At 40.3% G+C, this 17,428-nt stretch overlaps 2 protein-coding genes across 2 annotated transcripts; one reads left to right on the top strand and one right to left on the bottom strand.

The window, feature by feature from the left end:
- Positions 1-4,142: 4,142 nt before the first annotated feature.
- egr2b (early growth response 2b) lies at positions 4,143-6,721 on the top strand. The gene is made up of 2 exons (XM_029456478.1): positions 4,143-4,506; positions 4,860-6,721. Exons 1-2 carry the CDS (start codon positions 4,338-4,340, stop codon positions 6,035-6,037), a joined length of 1,347 nt encoding a protein of 448 aa, XP_029312338.1. The 5' UTR covers positions 4,143-4,337; the 3' UTR covers positions 6,038-6,721.
- A 5,015-nt stretch (positions 6,722-11,736) lies between these two features.
- On the bottom strand, positions 11,737-16,086 carry adoa (2-aminoethanethiol (cysteamine) dioxygenase a). Its single transcript, XM_029457180.1, has 2 exons — positions 15,503-16,086; positions 11,737-13,260 (listed from the first exon to the last, which is right to left on the bottom strand). The coding sequence occupies exons 1-2, from the start codon at positions 15,836-15,838 to the stop codon at positions 12,802-12,804; spliced, it is 795 nt and encodes a 264-aa protein (XP_029313040.1). The 5' UTR covers positions 15,839-16,086; the 3' UTR covers positions 11,737-12,801.
- Between the last annotated feature and the right edge of the window lie 1,342 nt (positions 16,087-17,428).

Here is a 17,428-nt window from a genome sequence, read left to right as displayed (position 1 = left end):
ACAAAACGTGTGAGAATTGAGTTCTCCCTCTGTCTTTTTTCTTTTCCACCTCCTGAAAACAGTCACACACAAACACACACAGTGTCGGGGCATGTGTGAAATGTTGTTATTGACAGGGTTTATTGACTAGTGCACTGATTAATGTGAAGGATGTGTGTGTGAATGTAACACTCTGAAGCTATTTAAACAGTTGTCTCATTAGTCACACCTTATGTTAGATGGAAAGACACGTAACTACTTGAGAAGCAGGATTGATGATATAACAGTGCCCTTTCACTTTCTTCCTTGTTATTATTTGTACTAGTAATGAAGTAATGATGGTGAAGGGGTTAGTTAAACCGCAGTTCCAAAAAGTAAAACAGTGTTAATAAGTGTAGGAAGTCAGAAATCTAAAAGTGAAAGCGGCTTACATAACAGTATAAGTCTAAAAGCTATAAGAGAAACAATACTCCTGTACAATGCTTTATAAACTGCGGTTTGTGATTAAGTACATCTATCTATGCAACAGTGGGGAAAAGGTGAGGACCCAAATGCAGAGCAGCAGACGAGAAGGTTAACAAAAAGGGAGCTTTATTCCAAAAAAGCTTACAAAAATAGAAAAGGCAAAAAGTAAAACTGCAAACCGAGGAGGCACGAGGAGGCACGAGGAGGCACGAGGAGGCACGAGGAGGCACGAGGAGGCACGAGGAGGCACGAGGAGGCACGAGGAGGCACGAGGAGGCACGAGGAGGCACGAGGAGGCACGAGGAGGCACGAGGAGGCACGAGGAGGCACGAGGAGGCACGGGTGATACATGAATGATGAAGAGACAAGGAACACTGGGACAGACAGGGTAATATCACACAGACATTAAACGAGGGAACGAGACACAGCTGGGAGAGAAAGGCAAATACACAGGAGGATCAAATCAACAATCACAGAAGGAGGGAAAGACACAAGGACAGGAAGTAAAACATGACATGACACACGGGGGAGTGAACATTTCAAAATAAAACAGGATACAGAAAATCACGATCATGACAATCTATCTATCTATCTATCTCTCTATCTCTATATCTATAGATATCTATCTATCTATCTATCTATCTATCTATCTATCTATTTATTTATTTATCTATCTCTCTATCTCTCTATTTATCTAAAAAACATCTGGGATAACTCAGGCCATAATTGAGTCAAAATCAGATTTGAAAAATATACCAAGATGATTATCACTACATCAGTTTATCCTTTTGAATGTAGGCCTCCTGCTTGCGTTATGGCAGCTCCTGTCTGTATATAAGCTTATATATTTTATCAATGCAAAGACGTTAACATTGGATAACATACATCAGCCTATTTCTTCACATCTATACTTGCTTTCTGTTTGCAAGATAACAAAACAGTACATTTAGTCATTATTCTGTGCTTTGTGCTGATGTCAGCATGCTAACATGCTCACAATGACAATGTTAGCATGCTGATGTTAAGATGATGTAACATTTCACTCAGAACAAACATTTTCAACCTCTTAGTGGCACTAGGAGAAAGGTCAGAGGAAGTATGGATGTCTGTATCAAATCCCATAGCTGTTCTCATTCACTGTGTGTACTCTTAACTACAAAAGTAATGCACTATAATATGTATATAACCCATGTAATCAATTGGTATGTAACATGATCTGCACTGCAGGGGCTTGTGCAGGCGCACTGATCGCTCGCATTGCTGGACATTCGTAGACAAAAGCACGAAAAATAACAAAATAACTTTTCGTAGATATCATACAAACTATTGTATGAGCATATGTTAACAAAGATATGTCAACCTGCTGAGGGCACTCCAGGAAAAGTGAGGGGACAGTCAGTGAAATGTGTCCTCTGTGGAACATGACTGTCTGACAACAAATAGTTATTGAGATATTTCCAACTGGGCTAAAGTACTTGAGCGTCCAACTGACCGACAAACAACAACAAACTTACAAACTAAATAAAACCTTCTTATTTTTAAGCCTCATCCAGGATTCATGATCTCAGTATATCCAAACCAACCACCGTTAAGCCAAAGGCTTAAAGGCTTAAAAATTATCATTACACTTTGAAATACTGTATGGATTCAGAAACATTATGTTAGGATATATCATGGGATAATGGCTATGATGAAACTTCTTATACAGTTTCTTTTTTGTAAACACATTTGGGTCCAGACCTCCCTTCAATAAATAAGAATGGGATTTGTTGAGCTCCCTGACTGCTGAGATAATATCTCATGTAGATGAGGACACGGTGAGGATGACTTTATCTACATGTCTATCCAATCTGCTAGGTCTGCTGTCCAATATTTGGCTAATTTAGTGCTTGTCAAGCAGCTTTAGCAATATGATCTGGACTACTGATTGTTTAAGGTCGTTTTTAGCCATCCACTCTCCGATGTCAAGAAGGCAACTGTGTAACAATCTGCTAAAATGTTATGCATGGAAAAATCATTTGCAGTATTATATATCCTTTCTCCAGTGTCAATACCAGCAAGGGTCAGTAAAAGTTCTACTGACATTATCAATAAGCATTTGACTTTTCAAATGTCTGACACCCTCACCTCAGTAATAAAGCTATATTTAGATTACAACATCACAGGGGTGATTGTATGATGTGGGTGTGCAACACACACAAACACATAAAATGGAAACTATATTCCACCCAAATTGCCCAGTATTATCTGTTGTCTGTCTGTCAACTTTCTCCACCCACGGAGGGACTTTTACAAGATCAAAAAGAGAGAGAGTTGGAAGGGGAGGGAGGAGGGGAGGGGGGGGGGGGGGGGGGTACAGTTCCCCATGAGGCCACAGGAGGGCACAAGATTCTCTCAGGACTAATACACACAACTTAACAAAATGTGTATCACAATATTTATGAGGAAACATTGACTATACAAACAATATATATATATATATATATATATATATATATATATATATAAATATAAATATATATATATATATATATATATATAATATATATATATATATATATATATATAGAGAGAGAGAGAGAGAGAGAGAGAGAGAGAGAGAGAGAGAGATTGCCCTTTACTTTACTTTACTTTATGTATATCTTCAACTGTGCAGTATACTCTGTGCAATGTTCTAAATTCGATTTTTACATAGTTATTGTTGTTATACATTGTAGTATAATGCACATATGTGTTCTTATCATTTATATATGTTAATATATTTACATTCTAGAATGGGAGCAACTGTAACATAACCAGATTTTTCACGGGGAAAATAAAGTAATTCCTATTCTGATGAATTATTTTATTATCAAAGAAATCAAATATGTCCTCGTTTTTTGTGGACCACTGTCAGCTATAGAATTCATTCTTATTTTGTGTGTGTGTTTATTTCACACGGACCACCACCAGCGCCTCTATACATATTGTTTTCCTTTCACTGGCTGTATGTAAATATATCTAAGGGACTATATTTAGGTCGTCAGTGAACCAAATCAATTTTTTCCTAGAGCATAGTCAAATCAGACTGACACAAGTTTCCGAGCCCGTGCAGCCTATCATACTCAAAGGAGTAAATTCCGCTCCTCTGTCCGTCTCATTTGATTGTGGTTATGCCAGGGCGGCTTTCTCTCTCTCGCTCAGCTCGGTAAAACTCGTCACTTTCCGATGATCATATTCCGGAATAGACACCAAATATGGAGTATGGGGGACGTCCCCCTACAACCGGATTCAACCTTTTATGGGTTAAGAAGTTTAACCGGAATTCCTCTTTCGATATCAGAACGTGATTAGATAAAAGTAACACCAGAATACGTGTAAACAATTAATAATGCTTAAAAGTAATGTCCAGAAATCCGAGCCGATTTGAGTATTCTCACTCTGGTGGGTTTTGTTGGTGTGTTGTTTTATGTCAGTTTATCAGCGAGTGGAAACAGTTCGTTTTATCTCTCCTGGAGCAGCGGGTGCTTCCATTGACAAGAGATTCCCTTTGAAATCGTCACGGAGCCTTCCAGCCAATCAGCATCGGCAGCGCCTCTCCCTCTCCGCTCTCATCACCCCTCCCACTCCATATTTGGGTAATGACGTGCTGCTGCATTCAAAAGGTTCCCCATATAAACATACTGGAGCCAGGGCCCCTGTTCCCAAAAATAGTTACTTTACGCGGTATTGACTTTAACACCAGAGCGCATGAAGCGCACCAGCCAGACGGAGCTCATCCTCTCACACCCGGTGACAGACAAAGACATGCAGTGGTGACCCACGCACGGCTGGGTTACACACTGTTATTTGTTAAAAGGAGGAAAAGAACAGAACAACAAGAGAGAGAAAACGCGGTAGCGTTTTTATTCACAATGACAGCTAAAACTTTGGAGAAAGTGCCGGTGAATCTCGGGGGGTTCGTGCATCCCGCAGCCGAGAGCGTGTACTCAGTGGATGACATGGGCTCCAGCTTGCAAACCTCCGTGGCTATCTTCCCTAACAGCGATTTGGGGGGTCATTACGACCAGATTAATGTGGCAGGTAAGATGATACACTGTTTGACACTTTTGGAGTGTATATTAAAGAAATATTGATCTATGAAAAGTTGTTTATATGTTGAGCGTTTCACTAATTACAAAACTAAAACAAAAATATTTTACAAACTGCTTTAGTCAAGAATCAAAAGAATAAATGTTTTGCATTTGACTGTTGAATGATAACAAAAATCGTCTAATTGTTTCATATATTGATGTAATAAGACCAGAGTCCGTGCGTAATGGAAAAGAGACGCACCGGCTTGCTCTCACTAAAAGCCCACTTTCCTGTCTAGTGTGAACATCTTAATCAGGTTTATGTTGCCTCACTAACGACCTCTTTGTTTTTTTTGTCCACAGATAGCTTGATGAGTGCAGACATGACCATAGATAAGCGCTCGCTGGACCTCTCCTCCTACTCCAGCGGTTTCTCTCAGCCCGCACCCCACCGCAACCAGACCTTCACCTACATGGGAAAGTTCTCCATCGACTCCCAGTATCCAGGTAACTGGAACCCCGAGGGAGTGATCAATATTGTCTCGGGCATCTTCAACGTGGCCCAACCGCCACCTCCTCCTCCCTCCTCTTCAGCGTCCTCCTCCCCGGCTTCCTCGGGATCTCCCAATCACTTCTCCAGCGGAAATTTGAGTTGCACTATGGCGGCTCAGAACCAAGCAGAGATAGATAACCACCACCACCACCACCACCACCTATACTCCCCTCCGCCTCCATACTCTTCTTCTGGCTGCGGGGAGATGTACCAGGACCCCTCTGCGTTTTTATCCACCTCCACCTGCCCCCTCGCCCCTTACCCGCCGCCCTCCTACTCTTCGCCCAAGCAGCCCGGCAGCGTAGATGCGTCGGGGCTATTCCCCATCATCCCCGACTACTCAGGCTTCTTCCAGCCTGCCTGCCAGCGTGACATGCACACGGCAGGTATCCAAGATCGGAAACCGTTCGGTCCTTGTCCGCTGGATACATTCCGTGTCCCTCCACCCCTGACCCCGCTGAATACTATCAGGAACTATACCCTCGGGGGTCCGGGTGTTGGTGGCTCCGAGGGGGGGCCGCCGAGGTTAGCCTCTGCCTACAGTCCTCAGAACCTGCCCCTGAGGCCGATCCTGCGTCCCAGAAAGTACCCGAACAGACCAAGCAAGACTCCGATCCACGAGCGGCCATACCCCTGTCCGGCCGAGGGCTGCGATCGGCGGTTCTCCCGCTCCGACGAACTGACCAGACACATCCGCATCCACACTGGGCACAAGCCATTCCAGTGCCGCATCTGTATGCGAAACTTCAGCCGCAGCGACCACCTCACCACGCACATCCGCACGCACACGGGAGAAAAGCCGTTCGCGTGCGAGTTCTGCGGCCGCAAATTTGCCAGGAGCGACGAGAGGAAGAGACACACTAAAATCCACCTGAGGCAGAAGGAGAGGAAGTCCTCCACTGTGTCCTCATCTTCCTCTTCTTCCAGCAGCTCTGGGGTGGAGCGGCCGCCAGGCGCCATCAGCGCAACTAGCGGGATTTGTTCATAGTCCTCCCTGGAAAACGTTATCACCATGGCATCGTGGCGCACACTAACCTCTTTAAAGAAAATAACTATTAAATAATTATTCTAAAATGGTTGTGAACTTAAGATAGCAGCCTAAACAGCAGGAAGGGAATGAACAAGAACTTCCGCGCAGTAGTGCGCAATTACGCACATCCACCCAATCCTGCTCCAGAACTGACAAGAGAGACTGACACGAATGCACTTTGCCTGTACAGTCTACTGAAAATAAAAGTAAATATAGACAATAATTCATAAGAATATACAAGGGCAGTCATAACAGAAAGGGGACTTTTAATATCACCAACACACAGGCAACATATTGAGCGCGCAACAGGCTGAGCCTGTCAATGTGAAATAACTGCAATAACGTTTAGAAGCAAGAAAACTGTTTTAAGTTATTGAATTGACAAAGTGTTCATTCTAACATGCTTATTGATGACTATGTTTCCCCTTTAGTGCCTTGCTGTGTGTCTTTTTGTACACTGACTGATTCAAGGACGCTTCTAATGCAATGTATATTTGTCCTTTAATATGTAAAGTTCGAAGACATTCTATTTTTGTACACATTTCGTCTCGTCTAACTTCAATTGTTAAGCAGTTGTGGTTCACGTGTAAAACAATGTTGGAGTGTAAATATGTTGAACTCATACCGACTTGATATTTTTGTTGTGATGTGTCTTTTGAGATTTATTAAATATATGTGGATTATAAACACAGCCGGTATCAGTTTGGTTTATTACTCATAACTAGAGCACAATGCAGGCCAACGGTGTCAGCCGAGATGCATTCATGGAACCCAAACGTTGCTGGGTCGAAAGAGATAAATGCAATTATTTTATGAGTAATTATAAAAAGACTTGTAGAGTTGTTGATGTTGGACATTTCATTGGGTAAATCCCACCTTGTCACCCTCGGCAATTCTGACTCAGAGTTTTCACCCACTCACTTTTTATTTAGGATATATACAGTGATCTGGTGTGCACACTTGTTCAGAGGAAAGGTGACAGAATTTGTATTTTATAGACTGTCATGCTGAATTTTGAGCAAAACCATAAAGATGAACCATTGGAATACAATATAGGTGATTCGTTTTTAGACAAGATAAAGTTTTAGAAGAAGAGAGAAATAAACGTGTAAGATATAAGAATACAGATTGACCATATGTCCACAGTATTCCGGCAGGGCCATGCAAGAATTTGAAAAATGATCATGTCATGAGTCCAAATACCCCTGATGCTGCCCCCCTAAGTTTCTTTTCACGTTACATTTTTTTAGTTAACAGTTCATTTATATTTTCTTTAAAGTTTATTTACCAGTACCAAGGTTTACATCCTGTTTCTTAGCCTTCCAATACAATTTTGGTGGATAAATACTGGATCCTTTATATATTTAAAATATAAAATAAACTTTTATTTGTTAATCTTTTTATTTGTTACCCTTAACATATAATATATTGGATAAAAAAAACTGAAATCGAACTATAACATTTTTCTAAGTAGAATGTAATGTAATATATAAATATGAGTATATGTGGCATAAACACATGTGTGTACTACAAACATATGCAAGTAGTGACACTTCACAGAGCTCAGGAGTTCAACTGTCTTTCACCCTCTGTAGAGTCTTAGGGTTGAGGGCGGCCGTGATGCAGCCAGTCAGGAGACTCTGGATGGTACACCTAGAAGTTGCAGAGCTTCCTGGAGTCCATGTTGAACCTCTGCAGCCTGTAAAGGAAGCAGAGTCTCTGTCTTTGTGACGGTGTTTGTGTGATGATTCCAGGTCAGGTCCTCTCTGATGTGAACCCTGAGGAACCTGAAGCTGCTGACTCTCCCCACTGAGTCCTGCTGATGGTGATGGGGGCGTGTAAATTGTTAATGAACACTGTGAATTATATATCTTTGCCACTCGGAACGCAACAGAAGTAAGGTGTGCATCGTTTCAACCTTTTACCAGCTGAATCTTTTTCAAAAAGCATTTAGTCTTTTGTGTGTCTTTTGTTTTGATGTTGCCTGTGTACGTATCAGTTGTTGTGACTCACACCCATCAGCTCTCCGGAGTGGGCGGCTGTGGTCCCCTGTTTCCATTCCACTGACTAACTTATTCTCTACAATAATAAACACCAGAATGTGGCTCTTTTCACTTGTGGGATAGTAGAGTATTTGAGCATATACTGATGCCGAAAGTTACCAGTGCATCATTTAATTCATTAATATTATGTGAACAAAACAAAAAACCGGGGATCAGAAAAAGATGATGTGATTTCTAGTCTATTTTCTGACACATCTCTCATGTAAAGTATAAAGTAAAGAACTGTTGAAGACAAGGATGTATATCTTTAGATATTTGATAGTATGACGTCATTTCATTAAGACCTGTCTCCCTGCTGCTACTGCATCTTGAAAAGAATAATATTGTGTCATTTCAGTGTGTTTTGTTACCATAACCTTTACTGAATATACAGTATGTTGGTTATGAATGCTAAATAGGAGGAAACTTAACTTAAGTCAACTCAACTTTGTTTGTTCAGCACCATTCATACAAACATGCAGCCAGCTGCTTCACATAGCCAGATTAAAACAACACAGACATCACATAACAACAGAAATAGACATAAATATATACATTCATGCAAGACTGCAAATTACAAAAATTAAAAAATTAAAATGTTGAAAATAAATAAAAGTCAATAAAATAAAAATAAACACCAAGCATAAAAATAATATAAAATCAATGATTTAAACTTAAAAACTGAAGCTGAACATTTCTCCAAATTGACTTGAAGTCAAGTGTTGTGGATATTCTTAAAAGCTGAGTTGTGTAATTGTTCCTGATGGTCAGTGTGCACTTGTCTTATTATCTTGTTCAATGCTCATTTCAGATCAGGGAACATTCCTTCATAAATATAATCAGTCTTTGGTGAGTGTGAGATTTAAAGCATCAGATCGATCAACAGTAAACTTTTTTCTTTTTTTTAAAGATACAAATCACACATATCTGAAATATGTACTAGCAGCTACCAATACATGTGTTTTCTTGTTCAAGCTACACCTCAAGTATTCCTCATACTGATACACTGGCCTGATAGACTTTACACTGAAAATTGAGGATGATTGCATCTAATATGATCCGCAGCCGCTGATCATATTAAATGCTGACTGCCAGTGTCTCTGTATCTGCAGGGCCTTAGTGCAGCCAAGTGACAAGTCAATGTCCAGAGCATGTGTATGTTTGAACATGCACACTGGAATATTAACACTGTATTAAACAGATCCTTGACTTAAGTAAAAGTACGAATTGGCTTCATCAATGTAACAATACTACTTTACAAGTAGATATCCTGTATGAAAAATCCTACTTACATAATTAGCAATAAAGCTTGTTATATTATCCATTGTGTAAAATCTTCATCTTAAAAATGACTAGAAACTAAAGCTGTAGAATAAATGTAGTGGAGGAGAAAGCACAATACTTATCTCTAAAATGTAGCGCAGTGGAAGTATAAAGTAGCATAAAGCAGGAATACTCAAATACCTCAAAATTAAATACAGTACTTGAGTAATAAAGTAATAAAGTAATATTTTCCTTGAAAGAAAACGTGAATTGAGTGAACCAGTATGTTGTGTAACAAAATAATCTAGAAAGCTTTAGTTATTTCAAGCTCTTATAGCAGATATAAATATTTGTTACATAATAAACTTTGCACATATTTCTTCAAATATTATCGGAGCTTAAGTGGGAAACACAAGTCCTGCTGCAGATCCTCTATTGTGTCGCAGTGTGGGAGAAGACTGGGCCTCTCCGGACGTTGACCTTTTTTCTCTTTGAGGGTCATTGTCCTGCTGGAGGCTATCTTGCACAGATTTAAGAATTTGCCTCTACTTCTATTTACCTCATATTTCTTTACTTTTAACATAAATAAATATTTGTAACAATAAGGAGGGTCCACCTGCAGGTCCAAGGTCTAAGGACATCAGGTCTGGAGGTGTCTTGTTTTCTTTAGTGGACTCTTTATCCTGAGAGTCTCATTCAACAAGATTCAATAAACCTTTTCTACTCAGGACTTTGGGGTAATGGTATGTTGTTTGTCAGGTAACAGCAGAGGACCAATCCCAAAAGCTGTTTGGTGTAAAATAAATACCAGATGTGGGGAGAACACGAGACCTTATCTAACGTCACCTCACTGGTGATGTTGGGTCAGGAGACCTGTTGGACAAGCTATCCTTAAGGGTAGTCCAGGACTGTGACAAAATGTTTCACTGATGATAATTAGAAGTGTAATACATCCTCCTTCAGTGAATTGTTCTCATTAACCTATCTTCAAAACAAATAAATATGCACATTGGAAGTGGGTGTTGTGCTGGAAATCACTACTCTGTCTCGACAATGCTGTTGTTGCGCCTCACTTCTCCAGAGCGTACTCTCTTCCTATTGGCTCACAGACCTAGGGTCCTCTGACGTCAGCTCTACAGTCGGAGTCTTCTCCAAGTATTGGCCTCAACATCTAATTTACAAGTTAGTAGATAGTAGAACAGCAGTAGAAAACTAAAAGCATGTAGTAGATGCTGTCTGAGTGTATCCTGGTTGGCACATTGTGCTGAAGTGATCTCTGACTGAGCCTGTTTTTACAAATTGGGCCTTATCTTCTATAGTTTTTATTGCCATTCTTTTTTTCCTCAAGTTAGAATAACATTTTTATTTCAAACGGAAAATGGAGGACCTACTTTTAATTGTTACACATGCACCCATATACACAGCACAGCAACACAGTGGATTTTAGACTCTGCATTTAACCCATCCTAGTATTAGGGGAGCAGTGTGGGGGTCCGAAGCCTTGCTCAGGAGGAGAACTGGTACCAGTCTACACTCCGTACTTGGACTGTTTTGGAAGTTGAACCAGCACCAACACGTCCCTACGAACTGAGCTACTATGGCCCAGTACTACTGCCATGTGATGTGGGTTTGCAGGGGCTCTGCTCAACACAGCTTTACAATGGAGTCCACAGGACACAAGCAGTGAGACAGCATATTTAAACCATGATTCGGAATTAAAAAATAAAGCTGAAAAGTTAATACCTGTCCTTCACTTTGTTAAAAATGTGTAAACACAAAATATAACATAAGAGTGTTAATGAAATGATTATGATATACAGTATATTCTGTATATTTATTTAGTTTTTTGTAGACACTTGTGGAATGAATATGTGGCTGCTGTGGGGGCTCAGGTATACTGGATCAACTAAATAAAGGTAAAAAATAATGACTATGGCTGAAATGGGGCAGGATATATTTGTCTCTGTGGAGAAAATAACTTATTCAATGTGCAAAAGAGTTCAATGGAAAATGCAAAAGATATATAAAGTATTTGGATCAATAGGGAAAGCAACGCAGAGAAACAGCTTGTGTATCCCCACCAACACATTTTTAGCCAGAATGGACCTTTTTCAGACATTTGACATGTCAAAGCAGGAAAATTATTACATTCCATTAAGGTGTGCCAGTTCCAAGGCGCTGATATTATGCATGCTGGCTGAGCGTTACTGTAGCAGAGCCATCATTAATATCAATAATTACACCTGTTTTTCCTGCTTTGACAAGTCAAAATGTCTGCCATGAAAAATCTCTATTGACATCTCTGACCATAATCAAAGAAATCAATAACACTGCAGGACTACAAACTCGATGTTCCATGATTATTCCCATTTATTTTATTGTTTCACATACATTCAACATCAGAGTAACAGCATCATTGTCAAACTGGCACATAGACCTGTGTAATGTCTAAAATAGGCCAGAGGATCCATTTGTCTGTAAAGATATAAGCTAAATTAATGTAACATACACATTGGAATGATACTGATATAGTGTTTATCAAGCTACATGTAGTCTAGGCAGTGAAGAAAGGGTATGTGTGTTGGCTTTATACCAAGAAAATGTTATCTAACACAGCTACCATTTTAAAATGTAATTATTTTTATATCTTCTGGACTGGGTTTGAAGACTTTGATTAGTCTTAAATATGAGGAGTCATACAGGCCATATCGCCATATCCCGTTACAGTAGGTGAAATGATAGTATAATACATGACAGAATACATAGAAGTAGCTGAACATCAGTTTATTATCCCTTAACTGACAAGGTCTGTGTAGGAACCGTGTTATCTGGAATAAGTTAAACACATATAATAAAAATAAAGTATTCATATATAGTGTGTGCACTGTGGAAGAAGAAACAAGTGTGTACAATTGAAATGGCGCTCTTAAGTATACATTCCATATTCACAAATAAGGCAGCTACGTCCTGAGTCACAGGGCTTGGCTTTAAGACACGTCACAATGTGGAAGCCCTCTGCAGCAGAGTGAAAAACAAATGTGTAAAAGATAGAGATCCTAATGAGACCCCACCATTCTAATTACATTAATGTGTATACAAGGCAACATAATAGTCCAGAGAAAAATACCATTTTAGGAAGGCAAATTCCTAGTGCCAACTCTTTACTCAGTACTGACAAGATTATTTGTGAAAGGCAGTTCAGAGGTCCTTGTTCTGTGCAGTTCAATCCCATTTCTAGAAGCCTCTGCCCTGCTATAGCATCCCAGAGCAAGTGCCCAATTCCTTTGGGTTCCAGGTAATAATAACCCTCCTGTTTGACCTCCCTGTGGAACAGAGCTAAACTAAGTCTCCCCTTGTAGATTGATGGATATCACTATATTGTCACTGCAGTGTCGTTCCTCTGATCAGAGGCTTCTCTCAGAAAGAGACTGCAGGGCCTGGGTAGGGTTCCCCACCACACCAGAAGTCCTCTGGCTGAGGGATCTCAAGAAGCCATGTCTCCTCTTCTTTCTCCTTCTCCTCTCCCTGCTGCTCCTCGTTGCTCTTTCTATCTGTTTCCCCCTCTGACAATGTTTGCAGGATTTTGTAATAGTGACAGTCCCGCCCGTCATCTGGATTGTATGGAGGTGCCAGGATATCCAGGAAAGCAGCCGGCCCCTCCACTGTGTCGATCTGGTGGAGGTTATCCCGTAGAGGAGTTAGGAGGCACGGCCCACTGTTCTCCGAGTACTCTGTGACTGAGCGCAACACGGAGCGCCGCAGGGAGGTCGTCTGGTACATAGTCAACGGAGGCTCACAATGAGGCGGGACGCTGCTGACAGTCAGGTTATGCTCCAGCTTGTCAAAACAGCGGACGCTCACCTTCCCATAGAGAACCTGAACAAGAGACAGGATACGGTCAGAAGAAAATCCTACTGATAACACCAGTACATAGGTTACCATGGAATGACTTCCAAGGGACTGACTTGTACATGTGGTCATTATAAATAACTGTTACGTCTGTTACTGTAAGGTCTTGCTGTCACCATTAGAAATAAATCTGCTCCTCTCACTATACCTACATAACTTTCTATTCTCATATTGAGGACAGTAGATGGTCTTTAGTATGCATAACATGATTTTCCCCTGATTTTAAAACTCTTTTCTTGGAAATACCAGGATTTGTTTTTAATAACAAAATAGCATTGATTATATTTTCTGGTGGTATTCATTAATATTTGTTAGATTATGTGGAAACAGTTTTAGTTCATAGTTCACTATCTTTGAGTTGGACAAAAACATGACACTCGTAGAGAATCATGTGTTCCTGGACAACACTGCTGCAGGTCAAACTTTAATATAGTTATGTCACTTCATATTAAAAGCAATTTAAGGACACACTGTATCTACAACCAATAAGAGTGGTTAATGAGGTCTGGAGCGGGCATCTTGTTTCAGTACATGATATTCTTCAGTCCATGAATGCACAGATTCACACAAGCACGCACATGCTAAAAGTTATCTTTGCCTGGAATGGCTCTCCATTGCCGGAATTTAACCCAAATGCATACACGACAATACTAAAACATATTTGGATGTACAGAATGGGGATGTAGCCAGACTGTCATTTAGTATTCTACACTGCAGAAATCTTTTGTCCTAGACTAAGATGATCTGTGATCAGGAACTTTAATAGGTTTAAGATCTGGACAGTCGTAAAGTCATCATTACATTTTTGGGAGCTTGCAATATATATAGTGTGGACTCACTTTTATTTTTTTGATTGAGCCCGTGCAGCAATGATGTACTTGCTCCTCCAGTATGACAGACGAACATGTGTTTCAGGGAACATGAAAAATTGTGTGTCTTTTTCATTTTCACTCTTATGCAAAAGGGACATGACGCAGGGCCCTTGGGTTAAAATGTATTACGTTTGACAAACAAGTTATTGGAATGAATACATTCAAAATACAAATACCAAATCATAAGAACAAAACATACAAAGTGTCAGAAACTGTATGAATGTATGCATTGGGATGCCCTGTGTCGATGTCGATACTGATTCTAATTCAAACTGAAGATACTCTCTAGCTCACTGTGTGTTGATTGTTCTATGTGTAAGGTCACAAGCAGCTGTACTTACACATCACTTAACTATGGTGGAGATGCTCTTAAACCAACATCTTATTCAATTATGAAGAATAACTTCTACAACGTTTATAAAGTTATGTTGTTGAAGACAACAGTGACTGAGACAGTATTAAATGTGGATTGGCTACTTCTGGCTTCTACTTGACCAGTTTAATAAGATCAGTAGTTCAGTAGCAGTAAGATTACAGTTCACCCCCATTGTGTGTGGACCCTCTGCTCAAGTTCCCATTGAGTCCAGTGCAACCTACAGTATGTTCCTACAATGGAATAATATTTTATTTGAATTAGTTTGTGGTAATTTGATAAAAACACAGCAAATTCAGGAATATGCACAACGTGAGCATAATACCTGAAATAATAAAGCTCTTAAGATTGACACAGGGTCCCTCTACAAGACACAGCCACACAATTAGTGAATAAAGCCAGACACAGTTTTGTTGATTTAGAACTTCAGTGATTCAAACTACCCAACACATGTGCAATAATCCAGCCTTGATATTGCTGCATCACTAGTGCATGGCCAGTTCTATGTTCAGGGTGTCCTCTGTGTACACAGGGGCCCAGTGGCATGTGGTGCTTACAGTGGCAGTAATATGGTGGCCCTAACATATCACATGCTCTCTGGGGTAGAAAAATAACTACAAACTAAATTTACTATAAACTATAGATGCCTTGACTAGGTTTTGGCAAAGGTAAATATACACAACTCAAAGAGCATAACATATGGTGTTATATAATTTGTTTTACCGATAACCATGGGTGAATTAGAGTGTCAACCAAATGTTTTATGAACTTCATTAAATGGATGCTTATTGAGTTACAAAACCGTTTCAAGTCTCAATTTGTGTGCTGGGATTTAGGTTTATATAACCTAGCTAGCTAGTCTATAGCTAGCTTAAACAAAGTAACATGTAAGAGCCAGAACACAGAGTGGGTCACATCGGGGTTACAAAAGGCCATAACACAATAGACTATAGGTGAAAAAGACCTTCAGCATCCCGTTCATGCCCGGGTGGTCGTGCAGCGGTATGGAGGCTCCGGTCCTCAGCAGGAACACCCCCATGCTGAACGCCTCCGTCTCGCAGATGTGCATGTAGGTGACAGGGGGGCTCTGGAGCTCCGCTGCCACGGAGCTCGGTTTGGTTTTCCGGGGAGCAATTTTCAGGTCAGCAGCCCTGACCGCGGTCACTAACGAGATTAGTTCACTCTGTTGGTCTGCAACAAGTTTATTATCCCCGTTGGCCGAAGACTTCAAGCCTTTAAAGGCGATGCATGCTTGCTTTCCTATTTTCTGGATAAGAGGAGTTTTGTTGTCCCGCGGCATTCTGGCTGCGGAAAAGAACTAACGGTTATCGGTGTCGGGCACTGTTCCGACGCAAAGGAAAACAGTAGTAAATGCCTTGCAAATCCTCAAATGTCAACACAGTTTCTCCGGAGCTGGGCGGTCAACGTTCAAAAAAGACAAAAAAACTATTTTAATAAAAAGCAAAACTCAACTCATGGTGGAAATGTCTAATTTCACCCCCAGATAAGAGCCTCGCGACAGTCATTTTCCACCAACTCGCCTTCTATTCCGCGCTCACGGAGTCTGCGCACGAAACTAAAAGCAGCGTGGGATATGGAGTTTTATCAGAAATGGTAAAAGTAAACTAATTCACGTAAACATGAACACTGAATTACTGTATAAACGCATCGTATGTATCATAGACACGATAGTGTGTGCGTTGGATTAGGGCCTATACTGACAGACCCCAAACTATAAAAGACTAAGCAACTGGCATTTCAGTAAAAACTACATTTCCCAGATATCCTGGGAACAGAAATGTGAAGGGGAAAGGCCGGACAGGCCAATGACCTCTCCGCAGCCCTCCCCGTCTAACATCAAATCCTCTATTACTGCTCCTTAATGCAGCCTTCTCACTTTCCAATTGCTTATAATTACAGACCCAGTGTGGTCTCAAATCCTGGTTCTGTGTAGCTTTTTCTTTCTTTTTTCTTTTGGCTAAACGCAACCCAAGCACATCGTCTACTGTAGCTGTTGTGCACCTGAACAATTTACAGCATTGAATTTAATAAATAAAATGAACACAACTATTAAATAAATCAAAAGAAGAATCCAGAAATAAATAACACCATCATAAAAGTAATTTAAAAGTATGTGCTCCATAATTTTGTGGACTGGGGACAAAACAATTGCAGTTGCAGAATGCAAACATTATGAAACGTATACTGTAGTCTGTAAAGCCCACTGAGACAAATGTGTAATTTGTGATATTGGGCTATATAAATAAATTTGATTTGATTTGATTTGAAACGTTATGCAATAGTGAGAGATCAGGCATTATTGTCACTGACAACACCATTATAACAGAATAGAGCAGCCTTTGCATTAAATTTTACAATGAGCTTCAGATTCGACTGTTACACCCTGTACATTCTATAGTAACATTGTTACATTGTGACACTGTTGAATTCTTGTGTTAACATTGTTACATCTGAACCGGTGTGCCACGATAGCTCACCTGTTAGAGTGGGAGCCCCATGTCCTGAGGCTGAATCTTTAGCGTCTTTTGAGTCTGAGCTGCAGCCCTTTGCTACATGTTGTCCCCTCTCTCTCTTTCCCTTTCCTGTCTATCTTTGGTTCTTCTGTCAATAAAAGGACAAAATAGTATCTTGAAAAACATTGTTACATTCAGCTTTCATTGCTACAGAAAGCACAGAGCCCTGTTTAATCCAATGAAAGCCTAATGGAATCCAGGCATAACTATGTTTTTCTTTATTTTCTTTGCTCTTGACACCAGTTTAATAGCGACATCCTGTCTAGATTGGCGTCAGATTAGAAACACTTTATATATGTCGAGGGCATGAACAAACAACGTACAAGTAGGACAGGTTGTATAGGTTGCCAGATAAA

This window comes from Cottoperca gobio, chromosome 19 (assembly GCF_900634415.1).
Source record: "Cottoperca gobio chromosome 19, fCotGob3.1, whole genome shotgun sequence".
NCBI lineage: Eukaryota > Metazoa > Chordata > Actinopteri > Perciformes > Bovichtidae > Cottoperca > Cottoperca gobio.
Note: the sequence above shows the minus strand (reverse complement) of the source record. Positions and strands in the feature narration are given on the sequence as shown.